This window comes from Barbus barbus (assembly GCF_936440315.1).
Source record: "Barbus barbus genome assembly, chromosome: 36".
In the NCBI taxonomy this organism is placed as follows: Eukaryota; Metazoa; Chordata; class Actinopteri; order Cypriniformes; family Cyprinidae; genus Barbus; species Barbus barbus.
In genome coordinates, this window is record NC_136714.1 from 17,777,144 (window position 1) to 17,798,699 (window position 21,556).

At 38.8% G+C, this 21,556-nt stretch overlaps 3 protein-coding genes across 4 annotated transcripts; 1 reads left to right on the plus strand and 2 right to left on the minus strand.

The window, feature by feature from the left end:
• Nucleotides 1-2,338, minus strand: LOC306856033 (neurofilament light polypeptide-like; the record flags this gene model as incomplete). Its single annotated transcript, XM_079395001.1, has 4 exons — nt 1-608; nt 690-997; nt 1,095-1,219; nt 1,295-2,338. 4 exons carry the CDS (start codon nt 2,336-2,338, stop codon nt 1-3), a joined length of 2,085 nt encoding a protein of 694 aa, XP_079251127.1.
• Nucleotides 2,339-3,620: 1,282 nt separating this feature from the next.
• Nucleotides 3,621-5,849, plus strand: LOC306855489 (phosphoglycerate mutase 2). Its single transcript, XM_079394241.1, has 3 exons — nt 3,621-4,155; nt 4,890-5,070; nt 5,447-5,849. The coding sequence occupies exons 1-3, from the start codon at nt 3,739-3,741 to the stop codon at nt 5,614-5,616; spliced, it is 768 nt and encodes a 255-aa protein (XP_079250367.1). The 5' UTR covers nt 3,621-3,738; the 3' UTR covers nt 5,617-5,849.
• Nucleotides 5,850-12,106: 6,257 nt separating this feature from the next.
• On the minus strand, nt 12,107-21,062 carry LOC306856233 (crk-like protein). Of its 2 annotated transcripts, XM_079395378.1 has the most exons (4): nt 20,349-21,042; nt 19,937-20,264; nt 17,449-17,920; nt 12,107-16,238 (listed from the first exon to the last, which is right to left on the minus strand). In XM_079395378.1, the coding sequence occupies exons 2-4, from the start codon at nt 20,245-20,247 to the stop codon at nt 16,104-16,106; spliced, it is 918 nt and encodes a 305-aa protein (XP_079251504.1). In that variant the 5' UTR covers nt 20,248-20,264; nt 20,349-21,042; the 3' UTR covers nt 12,107-16,103. The 2 variants fall into 2 exon arrangements, with proteins under 2 accessions (XP_079251504.1, XP_079251503.1); XM_079395377.1 differs by having other exon boundaries at nt 19,937-21,062.
• Between the last annotated feature and the right edge of the window lie 494 nt (nt 21,063-21,556).

Consider the following 21,556-nt stretch of genomic DNA (forward strand, 5'->3'; position numbering starts at 1 on the left):
CTACTTCTTCCCCTTGGGTTTCTCGGTGTCCTCCTTTCCCTTTTCCTGCTTCACACTTTCCTTTTTCTCACTCTTGCCTTTCTCACCTTCGTCTTTTCCCTTAGGCTTCTCTGGCTCTGCCTTTTCCTTTGCTTTGGGTTTCTCTGGCTCTTCCTTGTCTTTATCCTTTGACTCTGGTTCAGGTACAGATTCAGTTTTCTCCTTGGCTTTCTCTTTGACTGGTTCAGGTTCGGCTTCCTCTTTGGCTTTTTCAGCCTTAGGCTCAACTTTTTCCTTTTCAGTTTCCTTCTCTACCTTGTCTTTTTCTATTTTAGTGTCTTCCTTGTCTGCCTCTGTATCCTCTTTGGCCTTATCAGCACTTGTGTCAGCTTTCTCCTCACTTTTCTCTGTCACAGTATCCTCCTCTGCAGCCACTTCCTCACCTTCACCTTCACCCTCACCCTCACCTCCCTCTTTTTCATCTCCTTCCTCTTCTTCCCCTTTAACATCTTCCTTTTCTTCAGTCTCCTCTTCCTTGTCTCCTTTTTCCTCTTTCTCTGCTGCAGCTTCCTCTTTCTCTGCTGCAGCTTCCTCTTCCTCTGCTCCAGCTTCCTCTTCCTGTTCAGCACCTGTGTAAAACAGTAATTTAGTAATACACTTCTTGACAGTATTTAGAATTCCTAATTACGACAACAGCATCTGTATCTTACCTTCCTCATTTGTTTCCTCTTCTTCTTCCGCTTCCTCTTCCTTTACTTCCTCTTCTTCCTCTTTCTCCTCCTCCTCCTCTTCTTCCTTGGTAGGACTGGCAGCAGCTTCTTGAGCTTGACTGGATGTGATGGCCTCATTGGCTGAGAGGGATGCACTAAGCAGGCGAGATCCAAGCAGGTAGGGGGCACCAGAGGTCATGGAGGACAGTGAGAACATGGGTCGGGAGTAGATGGGACCAACAGAGTAGGCACCGACCAATCCGCCCACACCCACATTGAATCGAGACTCCTCCCCCTCAAGCAACTTCCTGCAAAAAAACAAATAAAAAACCCAGAAAAGATCATGTGGCGAATCGGAAGCATTGACATGAATCTAAAAATCTGACTTTATATTAGTGGTTCAACCTGTAAGCAGCTATCTCAATATCAAGTGCCATCTTGACATTGAGAAGATCCTGGTACTCTTTAAGGTATCTCGCCATTTCACCCTTAGTAGCTCGTAACTCATCCTCAAGGTCACTGATTGTATCCTGCAGGGAAGTATAGATGTCAAAATAATGGTTTGACAACTTAAATTACTCAAAATAGTGCTTACTAGAACTAACCTGCATGTCTGCAATCTCTGCACTCTGCTTGTCCTCCACCTCCCTGAGCTGCTTCTCCAGAGACTCATTCAGACCCTTGCAAGCATCGATCTCAAGGACACATGACTGAAGTTTGCGGCGATACTCTCCCGCTTCATCCTTGGAGTTCCTCACCACGTCAGTGTGGTGCACCGCACTCTCCGTCAGGTGGCCCATCTTCCCACGGAACCATTCTTCAGCTGACTGGATGTTCTTGGCTGCCAGCTTTTCGTACTGGGCTCTGATGTCAAGCAGGGCACTGGACAGATCGGGCTTAGCGGTCTCCGCCTCAATGGCAATCTGGGCTCCATATTGAATCTGGGCCTGCAGTTCTGAGATCTCACCCTCGTGGACCTTCTTCAGGAACGCCAGCTCGTTTAGCAACATATCGACCTTCTTCTCCAACTCCACCTGAGCCAGAGTGCCGTCATCGGCCTCCTTGCGGGCCTCCAGAAGCCTGCCTTCGGTGTCCTCGCGGGCGACAACCTCTTCCTCGTAGCTGGCCTGCAGGCTCCGCAAGGCATTTTCCATACTCTCGCGGTGGCTCAGTGCAGCCTGCCTCTCCATGCGGGCCTCTTCGACGGCGGCTCTCAGAGTGCGGACCTCTTGCTCGTACAGGCCCCTCAGGCGGGAAGGTTCCACATGCCTCTGCCTCAGCAGGAGCAGCTTAGCCTCCAGGGCACGGTTCTGCTGCTCTAGTTCATGGACGCGCTCGATGTAACCAGCGAAGCGGTCGTTGAGGTCTTGCATCTGGGCCTTCTCCTGAGTTCGTACTGCCCGGAATTCGGAGCTTACCTGGGCAGCATGGCTGATGTCCATATCCACGGAGCGGCCAGGGCTGCTCAGCAGCAGACCGGCAGAGGTCCTTCCGGGGGAGGCATAGTGGAGGCGGCTTGAGGAGAGAGAAGGTGGATGGGCGGAAAAAGTGGTGCGAGAACGACCACGCTGAGAAACCCGAGGGCTGCTCTCCACATACCAGCGCTTGTACGAGGATGAGAAGTAGGGGTCAAACCCGACGGCACTCATGGCTCCAAGGACAAGCTACTCTGTGCCTCGGTACCACAGTCAGCTCGATCAGCCCACAAACACTGATCTGCTGCTCCTACTGCAGTCAGCGCAGCTTATATAGCCAGAAAGGAGCTCTGACGCAAGTGATTTTCTAAACTCTGACAATGCAGTATCAATAGCAGAGAGAGAGAGAGAGAGAGAGACAGTGAGAGTTACATGCAGTTGTATGTGCAAGGCAAGGAGTACAAAACAATTTTGATAAGAAATTATGATTTTTGCTCTGAAAGTATCATAAAACAAAATGCCAAATTTATACATGCTTAAGTATACGCACTGCAACTGCCACCAAGGTCATTATTTGCATAAGCAGCTAAAATTAAGCAAACCATGCTTTGCATTGTGGCTCGATTTAATAGGTAATTTAATTATGAACCTAATTATGGTATGTAAATGACTAAAATATATACATACCACTCACAGTTTCTACTGCAGATACAGAGATGAAAGCTGGAGGAAGAGAGGGAGAGAGGAGGGGGGTGGAAAAGAAGTGAGGAATAGTTACAGCTCTATTTTCAGTGCTTTACCTGTGGAAACACACCATCGCCTCTGCTGGATATGAGAGGTAGTACATATAAAATGAAAAACATGAACAAAGAATTTAATATATCTCCTTATGCAGACTGAATTGCTTTTTCTACTTCTAAATTAGGATTTAAATTGTGTTTAAATAAAGTTAACTCTTTAATAACTAGCAATAAAGAACTTCATAATATCACAAATGAACTAAATGAGTTTTTTAATAAGACCATGCTATGTTTTTATTGTAAGCAGACAAACTCACATATAAATGATGCTTAAACACATTAATTTCTTTAAATAAATTGTAATATACATAATACTTTATGACATTAAGAATTTCATTATAGCTAGCTATTAAAAGATTAACAGGATATTTAAATCCTCAGTGACCAAAAAAGCCTGGAAACTCTCGCTGTACTATACATTATGAGGCCTCTACATTTTCTCTCTCTACGTTTCAGCTATGATGCCGTTTGAGATCTAAGGCTTACTCTGATCTTTGCACTTTTATTCCACACTTCTCAATTTAAAAGTCATGTTGCTATTTTGAATCTGTTCACGACCTCTGCCCTTCGAGCAGCAGATAGATATCCGGTCCGCTCCCTTACACATGAGAGTCAATTGGTAAGTTCAGCTGTCATTTGGAAAGTGAAACATTCTGATTGGTAGAATAGATTTGACACGTATGACGGGCCACATGCCAGAATGCTATAAAAAGAGCATTGCACAGGCACGCAGAGCTCACTGTCTGTCACAGAGTGTGTGCACTACAGCAAGGAGGGCTGTGTTTGGTGGGTTTAGTCTGGAAAATACTGTAGTAAAACCCAAATTTGTTCAAAATGACTGCTGCTCATCGTCTAGTGATTGTACGACATGGCGAGAGCTCCTGGAACCAGGAGAACCGTTTCTGTGGCTGGTTTGATGCAGACCTCAGTGAAAAGGGTCTGGAGGAAGCAAAGCGTGGTGCTCAAGCCATCAAAGATGCAGGCATGAAGTTTGATGTGTGCTACACTTCCGTTTTGAAGCGCGCCATCAAGACTCTGTGGACCATCATGGAGGTCACAGACCAGATGTGGCTGCCTGTAGTGCGCACCTGGCGTCTGAATGAACGTCACTACGGTGGTCTGACTGGTCTGAACAAGGCAGAGACGGCAGCCAAGCACGGAGAGGAGCAGGTCAAGATCTGGCGCAGATCATTTGATATTCCCCCTCCTCCTATGGATAAGGACCATCCATACCACAAGATCATCAGTGAGGTAAGAGAAAGAGATCAGATGTTAAAGATAAATATTAAAATTTGTTTCTTTAAACAAGTACATTTGATATATATATATATATATATATATATATATATATATATATATATATATATATATAAATAATATTTGTTCATAATATAAATTTAAATATATATGATACTATATAATCAATACATTTTGATACTGTATTTTATAATATCATTAATAAATATAAATAAATAAATATTAAATGTTTGCAAATAAATATTACATAACTTATTATATAATTTGAATATACATTGTATGTTATATATATATATATATATATATACACGTTTAAACATTTCACATTTTATACGTCATTATTTTTTCTATAATTATTATAGAAATAAATATATTTCAAATATATAAAATTATATAATTATATATATATATATATATATATATATATATATATATATATATATATATATAAAATTATACTATATGAATAATTTTATAAATAAATAGTTTAAAATATATAAAAATCTTAAATACATATATACAGATATATATCTATATTATTAATTAAATCTTAAACACACACACATACATATATATATATATATCAAGCAATTTATTTATAAAATTATTCATACATTAATTCTGGCGTAATTCATTAATGCAAGTGACATTGCTTTTACGTCACACATGTAAACACTGAAGATGGCTTGGCTGCATGTTTTATCGTGTTCATTCCTATCTTTCACCAGTCAAGACGATACAAGGGCCTAAAAGAGGGTGAGCTTCCCATCTGCGAGAGCTTGAAAAACACCATCGCTCGTGCCCTGCCTTTCTGGAACGAGGTTATTGTACCTGAGATCAAGGCTGGCAAAAACGTTATAATCGCAGCCCATGGCAACAGCCTCCGTGGCATCGTCAAGCACTTAGAAAGTGAGTATCATCCCACCAAGCATTTAGTTAAAAGACTATTCAGGGAATCAATTGGGCGAGTGATGCATTATATAATAGACTTTCAAGTTTGCTCAGCATGTCAAGGAACAAGTACATATAGCATTCAGACACACAGAACGTGTCTAACCACCAGGCCTCAATTATCCCAGATGAAACAGGGACTATTTATAGCCCTCATTCACAAATAGAAGAGACGAGGAGGTTCCTGTTACAGGCACAACCTTTCAGCAGAAAGGTTCTGCATTCTCCATCGAGAGCGATGCACTGTAGGAAGTAAAGGTCACAGGGGTCAAGGAAAGGGGGAATCTTTGAAAACTCTAAATGTATGTGACATGATGTTCACCTGTGTCTACAGGCATGTCAGATGCAGCCATCATGGAGCTGAACCTGCCCACAGGCATTCCCATCGTCTATGAGCTGGACAAGGACCTGAAGCCCATCAAACCCATGCAGTTCCTGGGAGATGAGGAAACGGTGCGCAAAGCCATGGAGGCTGTGGCCGCCCAGGGCAAGGTCAAAAAGTGAAAAGCTGACATAAACCCAGAGACTGAAATAGCCCAAAACCTAAAAGAAACTAGGGCGCACTATTGGATCCAAGTCGGTTTGAAGACCACCAAATGAATGAAAGTAAACAAGACATGAACAAGACCGCCACCCCTCCCCCCAAACATTCTCACATTTCATCACCGTTTGTAAACCCCCTTGTGTTGGACTGCCCCACTCTGACACAGCAAATAAAAGTGAGCACCATTTTGTGTACCTCCTTTTTTGCTTGAGTCATTCCTCCCCCTCCTCTTCCCTCTCTGCATTAATTCAGGGATTTCAGCAGAACGGTGCGCTGCTGTGTAAGCTGACCCAAAGGGCACACAAAAGAGGTTGCGGAGTTCATTTTGGCAGCCGTCCCACACTGTGGTGCAGTGGCGGCTCATCTAGCCATAGTTCTCTACGAGAGCCTGCTGCACAGACGGCCCACAATGGCTACGGCATCCTGCCAGCACCACAATTAGCAGCAGCTCAGGTTTTCTGGTGACAAAAGGACAGGAGTGTGTGTGGATGTGCATGTGTGATGGTCTGTGATTGGAAAAGGACAAAGGCGGAACTAGACAGTCACAGAAGCCCAAAATTGCTCAAGCACTAATTCATTATGTAGGAAGACTAATTTCAGTTTGGGCCTTCAGTACTGACAGCATACAATAACATCTATTATAAACTATTATTTGAGCATTGATCCAAAAATAATGTGCTACTGTGCGATTAGTAGCCTGCATATATATATATTCACATATTATAAAATATAAAGTACATTGATTAGCTACATGTAATCTAGATTACGTAATCAGATTCCAAAAATTAAGTACTTGTAATTTTTAAATTTTGTGGAAATTTTAAGATAATATAATGTTTAATGCACTTCATGTTGTTGATAACAAATGTAATATATTTTCCTACTCTTTGTATTTTTACATTAATGTGGTACAAGACTATCCTATTTAAATCAATATGAAAAACGAGATGGGTCAAAAGTAATCTGAAAGTAACCTAAAAGTAACCTGATTAAATTACCTAAAATGTCTAATGTAATGGATTACATTACTAAATACAATTTTTGTCATGTAATTTGTGTGTATGTGTATATATATATATATATATATATAATTAGAATTAATTATTAAATATTAATTTGTGGGCGTATTTGCCTCTGAAACTGTTTATTCTGGTTTGGTGCTGGTCTAACAGAGTAATTTATTTTAATCTATTGTTTAAGCATCAATCCAAAAATAAATACTTATATCACTAATTAAATTATATTAGTTATATTAGTAATTATATTACTAGAAAAAAAAATACTACACAAAAGTGATATTTAAAGAAAAAGATTACTAGCCTGTATATGTGTGTGTGTGTGTGTGTGTGTGTGTGTGTGTGTGTGTGGTTTATGCTGGTTTAGTGCTGAAAGCCCTGCCAGCATATCAGAATCATAAACTCAATTTAGGATATGAGATAAAACACAAATAAGATATTAGTAAGCGATCAAATTTTAAATGCAAATGCAGCACTTTTAAATGCAGTTCTACAAAGTGCAAAGTATGAAGAGTAAATCATGCAATATACTGTTAAACATTGACATGGTGCAAAGGCACAATTTGCCTACAAGTATGGGTGAGTTTCCAAACTGCATTCGTAAAATCAACTCAATACTGCCATCTAATGTTTAACCTATAGTATTACATAACATTCTGGCCAGCCATGGGAAAATTACTGGAAAAGTACTGGGAAGTGAGTTTATTCTACATTTAATTTGAAGTTTTATTCCAAATCTATTTGTGAAATCTTGATTTATGGAGAGGGCAATCATGAGCTAGAGAGCCAAACAAATACTGGCAAATGACAGTTAACTGGCAAACAACAAGAAGTGGCATCTAACCAGTTACAATAAATGTCTACTTGACCATCTTTGAAAATAAACTTCTTATCCCTGTTTATAGGATTGAGTCTTATAAAACTAGATTTGTTTGGCCAAAAAATGTTTTTGGTTTGTAAAGTCAGCTAATTAGCCACTGTAAATGCATACAGTAAAGCATGCAAGTCCAGCACAGAGGATGTTTTCATTGGTTATTGTTCACAACAGTTCTTACTTCCTCTTAAATTCTTACTTCCAGAGTCAGTTCTGGCCAAAATGTCTTATCGTTCTTGATAGGTGGAGTCATTCTTGTTGAAGACAATAATTCTCTCCTCAGGCACAGAGTGAATTCCAGCTCTCTGGGTTAGGTTTACTTCAGGAGTGGTGAGATGTTTCTACATGTCGCTCTGGTGAGCTGATTCTTGGAAATCACTTGCTGTGATGTCTCTCCCTTTCCTCAGATTCATCAGATTTGAGTCCTGTGGGAAAGACAGATATAAATGATATAAAATATAAGACAAAACATACAATAACTCAGTATTAATGTTTAGTGCCCTTCACTTAAGAGCAAGAGACAAATTATTAAAAAAGACCACCATCTGAACAACAGATACACTGTATCCTGTTCTAATACTGTACTGCTGTAAATACTGTACTGTGAGTTTATAATTCACTCTAATATAAATTAAAGTAGCATATATGACCCTGGACCACAAAACCAGTCATAAGTAGCACGGGTATATTTGTAGCAATAGCCAAAAATACATTGTATGGGTAAATATTATTGATTTTTCTTTTCTTTTTTATTTATTCCTTTATTTAGCCAGGGGAAGTCATACTGAGACTATAGTCTCTTTTTCAAATGGTCCCTGGCCAAGAAAGGCAACACTTAAAAATTGAAATAGAGAAAGAGAAACCTCATCTACAACAAACAAAGCATACCACATTATACAATAACATAACAACACCACAAAAACCATACCACAACACCTAACAAAAACAAAGTAAATACAATAAACAAAATATAACACAAAAATATATCATAATAACCAAGACATCATACAACAAGCAATATAAGAAGCCACAGGCAGAATACGAAAACAAAACAGTAACCTATATACAATCACTTATATCTAAAGGTTTCTGTGACATACAATTTAAATCATTAAGTGTGATAAAAGTGATTAGCTTCAACTTTTTCTGCAGAGCATTCCAGGTTGAAGGGACATTATAATGGAAGGCAATTTTACCAAATTCAGATTTTACAGCAGGTATAGTAAAAGGAATGCTATTTTTAGACCTAAGATTGTACCTATTATTTTCTACAAAAGAGAAGACTGATAAATAAGGGCAATAATCCTATCACTGCCTTATAAATAAAAATAATCCAATGATGCCGTCTACGAATTGAAAGTGGAGGCCAACCTGATAAACTGTATAAACTTAGTGATGTGTAGAATACTCAGCCTTAACAAAGCGCAAGGCAGAACGGCAAACAGAATCCAGTGAGTGTAAAACAGACTTTGCTGCATGCATATAAAGAATATAATAGCCCCAAGTATTGTGGTGAAATAACCCTGGAGATGAAAGATCTTTTAGCTCTGACTTAAAAAGGAGTCCGGCAGAAGCAAAGTGATTATTAAAGAAATCAACTATATCTTTTTTTATCAGTAATTTGCACATCATTAACATTTACAACTTTAGGAAGAGCTGAAAATGAAGAGTTTTGTACTGTTTTCATTGAATTAATAATTTTCCAAAATTTAGCTGGGTTTTTTTTATTTCTCGTGGTCTGATCAAACTGTGGCTTAACTTTACGTATTTGTGTGGTACATTTATTTCTTAAATATCTGAAACTAACCCAATCATTTTCTTGCCCAGATTTCCTTGCCTTTGCCCAGGCCAAATCCCGTTCATGCAAGAGAGTGGATAATGCATTAGAAAACCAGGGATTATTCCTCCCCTTTACTTTGAACTTTGCATGTTTATTTAAAATACCCATGAATGAATCCTTAAAATATGACCACGCCAATTCAACATCAGAAATTATACAGACCTTTTTCCAATCAAAATGAAAAATATCATGGATAAAAGCTTGCTGATCGAATGAGTCTTTTTAAGTTTGCAATTTCTAATCATACCAACAGCACAATGGTCACTTATATCATTTGAAAAAAATACCTATTTGTGTACATTTATCTTGGTTATAAGTTCAGATCAAATCTATTAATGTGGACTTTTTTTGAGTCCTTTACGTTTGGGAGCATTTATTACTTGAGTTAAATTTACAGAATCACAATAATCTTTAAAATCCTTTGACACATTTATTCAGCTTTCATATGATTTATAAATCTCAATTTTGAAAAATGTACCCTTATGACTGGTTTTGTGGTCCACAATGTCACATATATGGAGAGAGCCGTAATAAATGAAAACAGTGTAAAAAAAATCTCTAAGCATGATAGCTTGTATAAAATAATAACTGAGTGTAGCCCAACATTTATCTTCACTTTCTGAGACCTTATTCATTTAAAGAGAAATTATATTGGCAGCCACCGGTAAAAACAGATGGTTATTAGTCGTGTAATGACTGATTTCTTGATTGATTGATCATGCATGTGGGTCACTACATGGGCGCCCTGTGGATGATTGTCTGGGTGCAGGAGAGAAGAATTGAAAATAAAGTCTCCCATGCTGTTATACACCTAACCAAACTGTATTAAGAGAAACTTACCTAGATGACAAATATGGTACAAGTAGCTGTTTTGAGTTGTAGTAACCCTGACTGGAACATTTTCTTACACCAGTAGATGGCGATATTTCTAAAAGATTAGTCCTGTAGTAGCAATATCGCGAGAATCACGAAACGAGACTTTTTGCAATGTAGGCAGTGGCACTTGTCTATCACTCGTGAGCGGGAAATAGGGATGTTTTCTATTAAAACACAATTCTGAAAAACATTCTGCTTGAAACCTTAATATCTCTTTCAAAACTCGTTTTGAAAAACTGTTGCGCTAAATACTACAAAAATAAGACGTTAATGCATCGCTGTATCTCAGTTGAAAACTGTCCTTGATTATGGGAAAAAAGCGCATACATTAAACTTTGTTATCTCCACCTCTTGTGATATGTAATAATCCAGGCTAAATGTTATGCTTAGATTAAGACTGTTTTCATAGAGTTATCATTATTTACAAGTCTAGGGATGTTGTCAGTTATTGTAGCTACCACAGTTTATGTCATTTTATTGACTTTTCAGTCATGTTATTTCTCACATTGGATAGCCTACATTGTATAGCACTTGAGTGTTCAGTGAGGTTACTGGCTATATATATAATGTACTGAATTCTAATTCCAGGCTCAGATTAAATATTAATGCTTTAAACCTGCTGATTGTAGAACATTATCCTCATTTTAGTTTCTTATTAGTTGAGGGCACAGGGTATAGACCGAGAAGCAGAAATTGAGCAAGATCTCTGGGGCTTGAACTGACCCCCGGTTCTGAATCTATATCTGACCCAGATCCCACAGAGAGCCAGTGGGGAGTCACGATAACTCAACATGGCCTCATTTCCACAGCAGAAGGCGTATGTCCTGTAAATGTTTAATCGTCAGCAGCACTCCCAAATGGGACGTGAAGATTCTGGAAGGAATCAGAATTGATTTAGACAACACAAAGACAACATTCTGCTAACATTTACTCTGCAACAGAAGCAGGGGTGATGATTGAGTAATATACTGTTCCAATGTTTCTCATTGCGTGTTAGAGTAGCTAACGAAGCAAATCATGCTGGTTTAGCATCACACACAGAATGGCAAATAATTACCATTAATTTGGTATTTTAAGAGTATTTTAACAGAGAAAAATGATAACCAAATTGATTAAAATAACAATAAATGCATAATTTACACATTTTACTGTGATTTCAGTAGTTAAAATAAGATGATACTAGGAAATATGTAGTGGTTGTTCAAATTAAAATGTTCTTAATAATTACCTTGCATGGATGTGGTAAAGGTTCAGCTGACCGAGACTAATCAAAGACTAAATATAGGACATCAGCGCTTCTGCTGTTCTGTGCACAGATTTTCTGTGAGATGAGGTTTACCTTGCAACACTTTAACAGAAAAGAGACACTATGATGCAAAGTGATTATAGAACACATCTTTATGTTTAATCTTTACGTATTTTAAATGTCATTTTATGCTGAAATTGGGGCTGTCACTTTAAGAGCAAGCCAGCCACTCATGGTAAATTTCAATAGCAGCAGAATTATCCTTGGGACAAGCTGGTAATGGGCTGAAATGGGCCTTCATCGACTTCTGTTTCAGTAGCCCTGTAGTGATTCTCAAAAAGAATCAATTTCCATCAATCTTGATGGGTCATATCACATTTAATTATGCAAATTTAACTCGATGAAGAGAAGAGGACTCGGTAAAACCTCATGTGAGAGTTATGGTCTTGTATTATGCTTTTTAAACAGCAACTATGAGTGTTGGTATGTTTATAGTTCAAATAACCATGCACATTTTCTAAAAAAAAAAAAAATTACTATGCAGCAAGTCAACATCACATTTAAATTAAATTCAGACAGACTTGCAGTTTTTACATATGCTGTACTGTTGATTTTATTCACTTAATGTTTCCATTCCATGTCATGCATTACATAAGTGAATGGTGTCAAATCCACCAGTGCATAATCCCTTATAACATTTCGTCCAGTCCTCTTACATCCACAGACATATTTGTTTAGAACAGTTTTGGACTGTTTAACTGTGTGATCTGTGCATATTTATCTCCATATTCAGACTAGACAACGTTTTCACTGGAGAAAGGAATATTGTGAATAGAGGACTCATATTTTAGCTGTTAGGTTAAAAACAGATTACACACATGCAGTTTTTCACTTTATTGGGGTCATTTGGATTACTTGTGCATTATTGTGATGTTTTTACCATCTGTTTGAACTCTCATTCTGACGGCACCCATTCACTGCAGAGGACCTGTTGGTGAGCAAGTGATGTAATTCTAAATTTCTTCAAATCTGTTCCAAAGACCAGATTTGGATGGCCTGAGGGTGTTAATTTTCACTTTATGATAACTTTTAAAGTATTTTAAAAAAGTAGCATATGTAATAAATCTGGAGTTTTGCTCATACAACAAACAAAAAATGAAGATCTCGACATAAATCAAATTACTTTTGTGCCTCTGATTCATTGACATAGAGCCCACTTCTCCCTCTACAAGCTTCCTAAAATAAATATCATTCAATAAATATCAAAGCCCAGCAACAATTGCGCAATTTGCTTTATTTTTAGCTCCTCCGTCTGTCAGGCTTCCAAATCGGATACACAGTCCTGGGGTAATGGTTTGATGTTGTCGAGCTTATCTGCACTTGTTTGTAAGAATCTTTAGACCAACACTATCATATAAAAGCCATGAGCAGACACCTTGCAAATAACAATTAGCTGGCTTTAAAGAGTAACTGTATTCTCACAAACAAAACCAGTATTTGGAGTACATACAGTAGTTTAAACATAGAGACCACTTTTAAGGTGAAGTGAGTCATTTCTACACCCCCATAACAGAATTTCATTCCTCCCATCTTTCATCATTTACGTTGACTCAGCAAAGGTCGTTACGTCCGTTTAGTACTCGTTTGACTATTAACTTAAACCAGTCTGGTCCAGTTTGCAGTTTATTCTGGCTGGGAACCACCCATTTTGAATGAGAAATACAAGATTTGCAATCTATTTAGCTGTAAATGTGACCGTCACACTATAGCCTTAGGAAAATGATAGAGCTGTTATATAGTGGCAAAGAAATTACACACTTCACCTTTAAATAATTCTGATCTGGCCTCCAGGTTGTTGTGTACAAACTTCCCCTGAATATTCCTGTCACCAGTTGCTACACAGTGCTCTCAAATAGCGAAGGCATACTGCCATGATGAATCCATGCCAACAGACAAGGAAACAAGCAAATGCTTGCGAAAAGAACCTTGTGAAAAGGCACGAGGAACCCATTTTGCACCAAATCACATTTGAACTGTGATAATGATGTTGATGCATACATTACATCAAGGTCACCGATACAAACACACAAAAAAAGGGCTCCAGATTTACTGAAAAAAAGCAAAGCTTGACCTTCATAACTTTCTCTGGGTCATCATAGCACAGGGTTTCTTTTTTTGGACACTTCATTAAAATTCTTTAATTATGTCTTGTCTCCAGGGCACAGCCACAATCACAACTGGTGCTAATAAAAAATTCACGCGAGATGGAGTAACCAACCTCTTGTTCCAGATACTAAACAGTCTCTAAACAGGCTGTTACGTCACTGTTTGGTTGAACAAAATGTCTGTAGAAACAGAAGCTTTGAAATGACCCACTTTAGGACTCCGAAGTCACCAGAATGATATTTGAATTTCTGTTTACAGAGTTCCCATTCTATTTAAAGAGATCGTTCACCCAAGAATGAAAATCCTGTCATCATTTACTCACCCTCAAGTTGTCCCATACCTGTATGAGTTTCTTTTTCATGCTGACAAAAATAATATATTTTAAAGTATGTTGGCAAAATAGGTGACGGTAGCCATTGACTTCCATAGTATTTTTTCCATGCTATAGAAGTTTGGTTACCAACACTTTTTTGATGTATTTCTTTTGTGTTCAACATCTGAAAGAAATTTATACAAATCTGAAACAACTTGAGTAAATGACAGATTTTTCATTGCTGGACAAACTATACCTTTAACTTATTAATTTAAGACTTTTTCATGAGCAGCCATTTGTGATTACAAGTTTTATTTTTAGGATTTTATGTAGCAGAAACTGCTGGGATGGATTTTCATTTGTATGTGTGGTACCAATATTTAAAATTCCGATGTAAACAATAACACAATAACTAGTGAAAAAAAAAAATATCATTCACTATGTAAATGTCCAAAGCATTTTAGAATTATATTCTATGATATTTCCTTATATTTTCAGGTTTTCCATAACCATGGCAAATCCATATACACAAAGTCGGTCATACACTCACAGAGAAGTAGACATAAATTTTATTTACTCGTTCTGTACATAATGGGTAATACCAGCACAGGTGTTAACCATGGGAAATATTGTTAACGTAAATGTAAGAAAATAAAAAGGCACAAATTTTAATTTTCAACGAATGAGACCACATGGATATTTTGTAAAGTAATACTGTTAAAGCCTTAGAAAAAAGAAAAACTTATGTATTTGAAACCTTAATTTATTTGAGCACTTCCAAAAGATAGGGGTTGGTCTATTGCTTAATTTGAATGTTTAGCCTTAACTTGATGCTAGGGATGTAAACCAGACAAAGATGAATTAATTTTAATAAGGAAAAATAAAGAAAAATCAGCAGACAGAAATAAAAGACATGACATGAAGCAGCATTTAACCTAAGAGGGAAATCCCTCTTGGCCAGAGGGTCATGCAGAGGCCACCAGCAGGCTTTTTAAATCCCTTTTTAGAAAATGACAAGTTTATTTCAACACACAGTAATACCTGGCTAATAAAAGAAACTGATTACAGATGGACAAAACCTAAAAGTCATGTTTATGTCAGGTTACTGAATCAAAATTGGGCAGAAACCATCAAAGATATAGCAGAGACCTTGTGATGTGCAGTAACAGTAATGAAATGGAGCAAGATCCAAATGTTACTGCCACCTTTACCAAGTAGGAGAATCAGACACCGAATCCAGTCCTCAAGAGATGAGCTCATGATTGCACAGGTGACATTTCCATCTTGTCCAATGGAATAGATGAGGTGCGTTTTTACTCTCCCCAGACCCAATCTCGCATCTAAGGCATCATAACCGGATGCAAAAAGCTCCACAGACAAGCCCTTCACCATTCAAAAGATCCCCCGAAAGTCTAGCCACAACCATCTAGCTACACGACTACTGCAATTTACAGTTAAGTTATTATGACACAAATAAAAAGGCTACAGTAGACTAGTCCCACCTACTAGCTGAGGAAAAAAATAAAGACTTTATCTGGTGAGTCTGTTTCTAAGGAGGAGTGGTGCAGTTGTTGCTCCTCTAAGAACCTGCCACTGCTATACCCTTTATCTTCAAGTCATGGCTGCTACCAAAGGTCAGATCAGTATCACTAGGATTCTGTTTAAATGTAACAAAGGACAAAATAAAAGATCAAATTTGGGTGAACAGTAGGTAATCAAAACAGAGGGTATAATGATCCTCATTTCCCTTTCTTAATACAACATAGTTTAGCTGGCAAAAGTCAAAGCTAAAAGAGAGAAAACTGCAGGAGAGTGGCAAGAAGGCTCAGGTCACGTTGGAGGCCTCATTTCACCTTGTCACAGGTACAGATGGCCGATGTGTGGAAACAACAGAACATTAAGGGCAGACACAAAACAAATACTGATTCGCCTGTAACCAAGTGAGGGGGATTAAGAACGGGTTGATTTCGGAGCTGTAAACAGTCAGAAGCCACGCAAATGGTTTGCTTGAAAAATGCACCAAGGCTAAGCCCCAAGGCAGGCAAGCGTAATACCGGTGGTAACTAGATGGGGCGGCCCGGCGAGCTGACGGGGTGCTGACAGCGCATGGCCCAGATCATTCGCTCTCATCTGGGTTTTGGGGGTCCAATATTTTCACATGGGTGAAAGGGAATAAACCTCTCCGACCATTTACCTCCCCTTCCCACTGACCGCTGATGTTCATCCTAGTCACTTTCACAATGTCGCCCACCTATAAGAAAAAAAAAGATGAATTGGAAAATATAGCATACAGGTCTTATCTAAAATCATAATTGAAACATGTTAGGCATTATAAAACCATTATAAAATTATAATTTTGACACCAATTATACAGGACATATAAACCAACATGCTTCATTTTCCCAAAATGCTTTAAATAGCTGTTCTAAATTAGACCATTTTGCTTTAGGTCATAACAAACTGTGTCATAATCCTTCCTTTCATATATAAGCTGCACTCATATATAAAATACAGCAGACAGATATGTACAAAAAGACAAAAACATATTAACAATTAAATAAAATGGGGCCAAATTACAAAATAAATCTGCATCCATGAGCTTCCCCACCTTTTCCCTGCACCTACCTGAATCAACTGACGCATTCTCAGGCTGACTAAGACATAGCTTAAGTAATGTTTTCTACAAATGGACAAGGCCTTGCATGTAGAAAAGGAAAGAGGAGTGTTGGAACTTGCCAGCGGGATGATTAAGTATGGAATTTCATTCTAGACACTGAAAAAACCAACAATAAATTCTATACTGAATTGAACACAAAATAGATCCTCCCCACTGGAGAGTCTCTGTGCTACAGTTCTTTGAGACACATGCAGCCCATGCAAATTGCAAACTATGAAAAGTAGAAGTAAATAAAAATAGCCTAACATATTAAAAATATTGTAAGTCAGTGAGCACAGGAACAAACATCAAGGACAGCAAGCTTTATTTTCTCCTAAAGCATTTTTCACAAACAAGTCGATAGGTCTGTCTTAAGGAAAGTCCCTCAAAAACATAGAACTGAGCTGACAAGCGTGTCATCAAAAGAAAATATTGGTCATTTCACATTTCCATGCTATCAGCACTATCTGACCTAAAACAATGAAGGGTAAAATGTGTGATCACTGCACCAGTTAAAACCAGTTAAAACTATAGAGAAATAGCTTCATTAGGTGTCTATGGCAGCCAGTACTGCATCTTGTATTGCTATAAATCAACCAATAGTTTAGCCAGCAAAAATCTATGCTTACTGAATAACATTTGGGAATTAGTAAACTAAAAGAAATAGATGACCGTATGGGTTTTAGAGGGCATAAGGCTGCTCATATTATCCCTTATCAATAAAACAATGGAAACTTGCAGATTCACCTCGGCTGGTGCCAAATGCAAATTTTGGTTTAAAGAAATCCATAATTTAGCTACCTACCTCAAGTGCTAAGGCAGTCTTGTCATATGCACATGGCACACGTTTCTGGATTGCCTTCGCCATTACTGGCCCGTTCTGCATGGAAGGCAGTGGGTTGATGACAGCGCCGGGTGTGATGGGAGGAATGGGCGATGGAGTCTGAGGCTGAGCATAGGCGTGTGCTGGCTCAGGGATGCCGTAGCTATTGGAATTGCGTGAACCGTGGCCAGGCTGACCGGCATGAGGCGAAGGCCTCACCAACTTTTCTACATAGGGAACGGGAATCATGCCTACTCGGCCTTCTTTGTTCTTGGCACTCCACCACTGCTCCTCAGGCTTATCTAGAATAATTAGGATTTCTCCCTTCTTGAAAGGAAGGTCTTCAGCATCGCTACCAGTGAAGTCATAAAGAGTCCGCACATACTCCTGGTTCTCATCTCCGAGTCCCCCAGACGGCTGAATAGGACCACTGGGCAGAGAGGTACTGGGGTACCTGTATTACAATGATGAAAGAATTTTTAGGATTGAATAATCAACAACAAAATGAGGATTTTAAACAGCACATCAAAGGGGAAATGCTTAAATCCACTTCTTGCTAAGCGGTTAGTCTTATGTAATATCCAATCCACTACTGAATGTGCACTTTCACATGTACAGTTAACTTCCTGGTATCTTGAATAGGAATGACTGAATTTCTTTTTATTGCACAGCTCAATGAGAACATTTTAAAACACAGGAAGGAAATTCAGGGGAATTACAGATATGTTCAACTGATCATCTTGACAATAATAATCTGAGGATAAGAATAAATGTGAAGAAAAACCAGCAAAAATATGGCAAGCTGTTTTAACGGTTATTCATTAAAAACAGTAACACGTATGTTATGTTATTAGTGGTTTATAATCACTCATATGCAAGCCAACAGTGATCAGTACTTTTCCCAATTTACAAACAGCATATTAGCTGGCTAAGATTTCCAATGATACCAATCTTGGATGGTCATGCAAAACTGCCAAATATTACCCTCATTCTGTAATCAATAAAATTGCAAGATGAAATAACTGCGCTTTGTCTGTTTAACTGAATACATGGATTTAGCTAGCACGTGACTTGTATCAACAAAGGTATTGACATTTTCTTAATTTAGGGTGACCATATGTGCCATTTCTACAGACACGGCCTGGCTAGGATTTTTATATTGCCTAAAACATCCAAAGTAGTTTGACCAATAACATGCAGTCATTGTATATTAATCGACCAATTGCAGGTGGGGGGAGTGAATGTCCAGCGCTCTCTCCACCCTCAATACCACGACTGAGGTGCCCTTGAGCAAGGCACCGAACCCCCAACTGCTCCCCGGGCGCTGCAGCATAAATGGCTGCCCACTGCTCCGGGTGTATGTTCACGGTGTGTGTGTGTTCACAGTGTGTGTGTGTGTTCACTGCTGTGTGTGTGTTCACTGCTGTGTGTGTGTTCACTGCTGTGTGTGTGTTCACTGCTGTGTGTGTGTGTGTGTTCACTGCTGTGTGTGTGTTCACTGCTGTGTGTGAGCACGTTGGATGGGTTAAATGCAGAGCACGAATTCCGAGTATGGGTCACCATACTTGGCAGTATGTCACTTCACTTCACTTCAATTGTGGCACGTGAGAAGGTGGGATCTACGGAGAACGATCAAAGCGATGCAAATATGCACACGTTAGGCGTGTTTGCTCGACTTGAAGCAGCACTGCGCAGACCGATCATTGTATGACACCAAAGCACCGCGAGAGTGATTCGAAAGCATAAGGAGCCGTCTGCTCTACTCTCTATAGCTCTCACAAATGTCATACAATGATCAGCCTGCCCAGTCCAAACAGCCAAAACTTGGATATTTTAGGCAATGTAGAAGTCCTGGCAAGGACATGTCCCGTAAAAATAGCCTGTTTAGTCACCCTATCTTAATTGCAACATTAAAACATGCAGTTTCTGTGAAGCTAAGCAAATTGTTTTGCTAGCAACAAATTGCTACTTTTTCAGTTTTACTAGTACTTATAAGATACCAATACTTACAAGATACTAGTATCTTCCCAATTGTTACCAGCAATATTTCTTATCTCACTGGTTACAACTGCTTTTTATTTGTCATATTTAAAAAAGGCCATTCTGACTGTTTAATAATAAAATAAAAAAAAACATCTTGTTAGTTGTAAGTACTAGTAACTAAAACCTAATTAACAGCACCTAATGATTAATCGTCACTACTGCAGTCATTGTTACTAGTTGCAACTAAAATCAAGTATTATGAATCAGTTCAAATATCTTTAAAAAAATAAATCTCTTAAAATTGAGAGGCACTTATCTATTAGATTTTTTTTTATTTTAAACGAGAACTAGTAGCATAAAACAGATCCTAGTTAGTTTCAATGAACGAATGTGTAAACGGCTTGCCATAATAAGGGGAGGGAAATGTACATTAGTGAGAAGAGGGGTGTTATGATGTGACGATGTCAAAACGAAATGAAGCTCTTACCTTGGTGCTGGCTCTATCAGGGTGGTCGTATCCAGATAATGTATTTTATAGAACTCCAAAAGGCCAGGTAGATTATCAAACTCTTGGTCGCCTATCTTGAATCTCTTGTTTGGCAAAGAGTTGATGATATAGTGCGAAACTTTGGAGTTTTCAGACACTGACAGTACATAATCACCAGGACAGGTGGAGGAATCTCGCACCAAAAACATCCCGTGTCTCTGTCCCTGAAGCCTATTCTGCGCCTCCTGTCTCGAAACCGGCCCGAAATACCAGCTGGCTCGGTCCGAGGAGTCGAACCGTGCAGACGACATGTTTGCTCAAAATACAACTGTGGCGGATGAATTAAAAAAGAAAACAGAAATAAGCAATAAATTAAAACAACAAACGCCTATTATTACAAGCAACCACACACTTTTTGATCCGACAGTCCTACTGAACCGCAACCTGACGTTTGACCAGACAGGCTGCGACTGGCGTCAACCAACTTTGATGCATCGCTAAATTTCCACCAACACAAGAATCACGACGGGCTTAGAACAGGTTTAAACCCCAAAAGTTCAAAACGAACCCAAAAACGCGTATTTAGAATTAAAGTTCCCCTTTCCGCTGTCTCTTCCGTGAAAGTAGCTGCAGCTTATGAGACAATATAACGCGTTAGCCAGCTAGCCGTCCTCAATCACCGTCCGCTCAAGATGAGGCAAACCACGCCATAATATCTTAATAAATCGCTCTGCATGACTATTCAAGGCGACGTAGGTCGGTCGCGTCCAACAACGAGTCCTTCTTCGAAGTACGGAAGAGTTTTGTCTCTTATTTAGACTCCCAACAGACTTCGAAGAATGTAACAAAAATGGCGGCCCGCAACACGTCTTCACACACAACGAATTGTGAATAATCTCGCAATAGAAAGTTTCCCTCCTTGCGTGGCGCTCTGCTATAAATCACGACGCTGCCATGCCGCAAGACGACCGAGAGGACTTTTTAAAATGTCTGTTTGTTGTGTTTTCTATTCCTTCCCAGGATTGGTGTAAAAGCTGCTTCAGCTCCCCACACCGTCCGAGAAATGGCGTCTGGAGGGCGGATCTGCGCGCGCTCCCGGTCTGTCTGATCACCCGTCACGAAAGCCTCCGGCGGCTGTTACTTCAAAGGAAGAATAAAATGCGTGGCGTGCAGAGGCGCGGCATTTCAAATGCTCTGAACCGCGGATAATGAGGAATAGAAGTCACTGATTTGGAGACTGTATTGGAGCCTACTGTGAATAATAATGTAAAACTATGTGCTATAGTTGTGGTCAAATTTAGGATGGCCCACATCTCATATGAAGACCTGTTGTTGACATAGCAATTGAGTTGTAAAAATACTTTTTCACTACACTCTTAAAAATAAAGGTTCTTTATTGGCATCAATGGTTCCATGAAGAACCTTGAAAATCCATGGAACCTTTCAAATGAAGAAAAGGTTATTTATAGTTGAAATAGGTTCTTTAGATTTTTAAAATGTTCATCAAAATGGTTCTTCTGTGGCATCACTGACAAAACAGCCTTTTGGAACCTTTATTTTTAAGAATGTAGGCCTATTAAATAAAAGTATGGATATTTAGTGTGGAGATTTTAAGTAGCC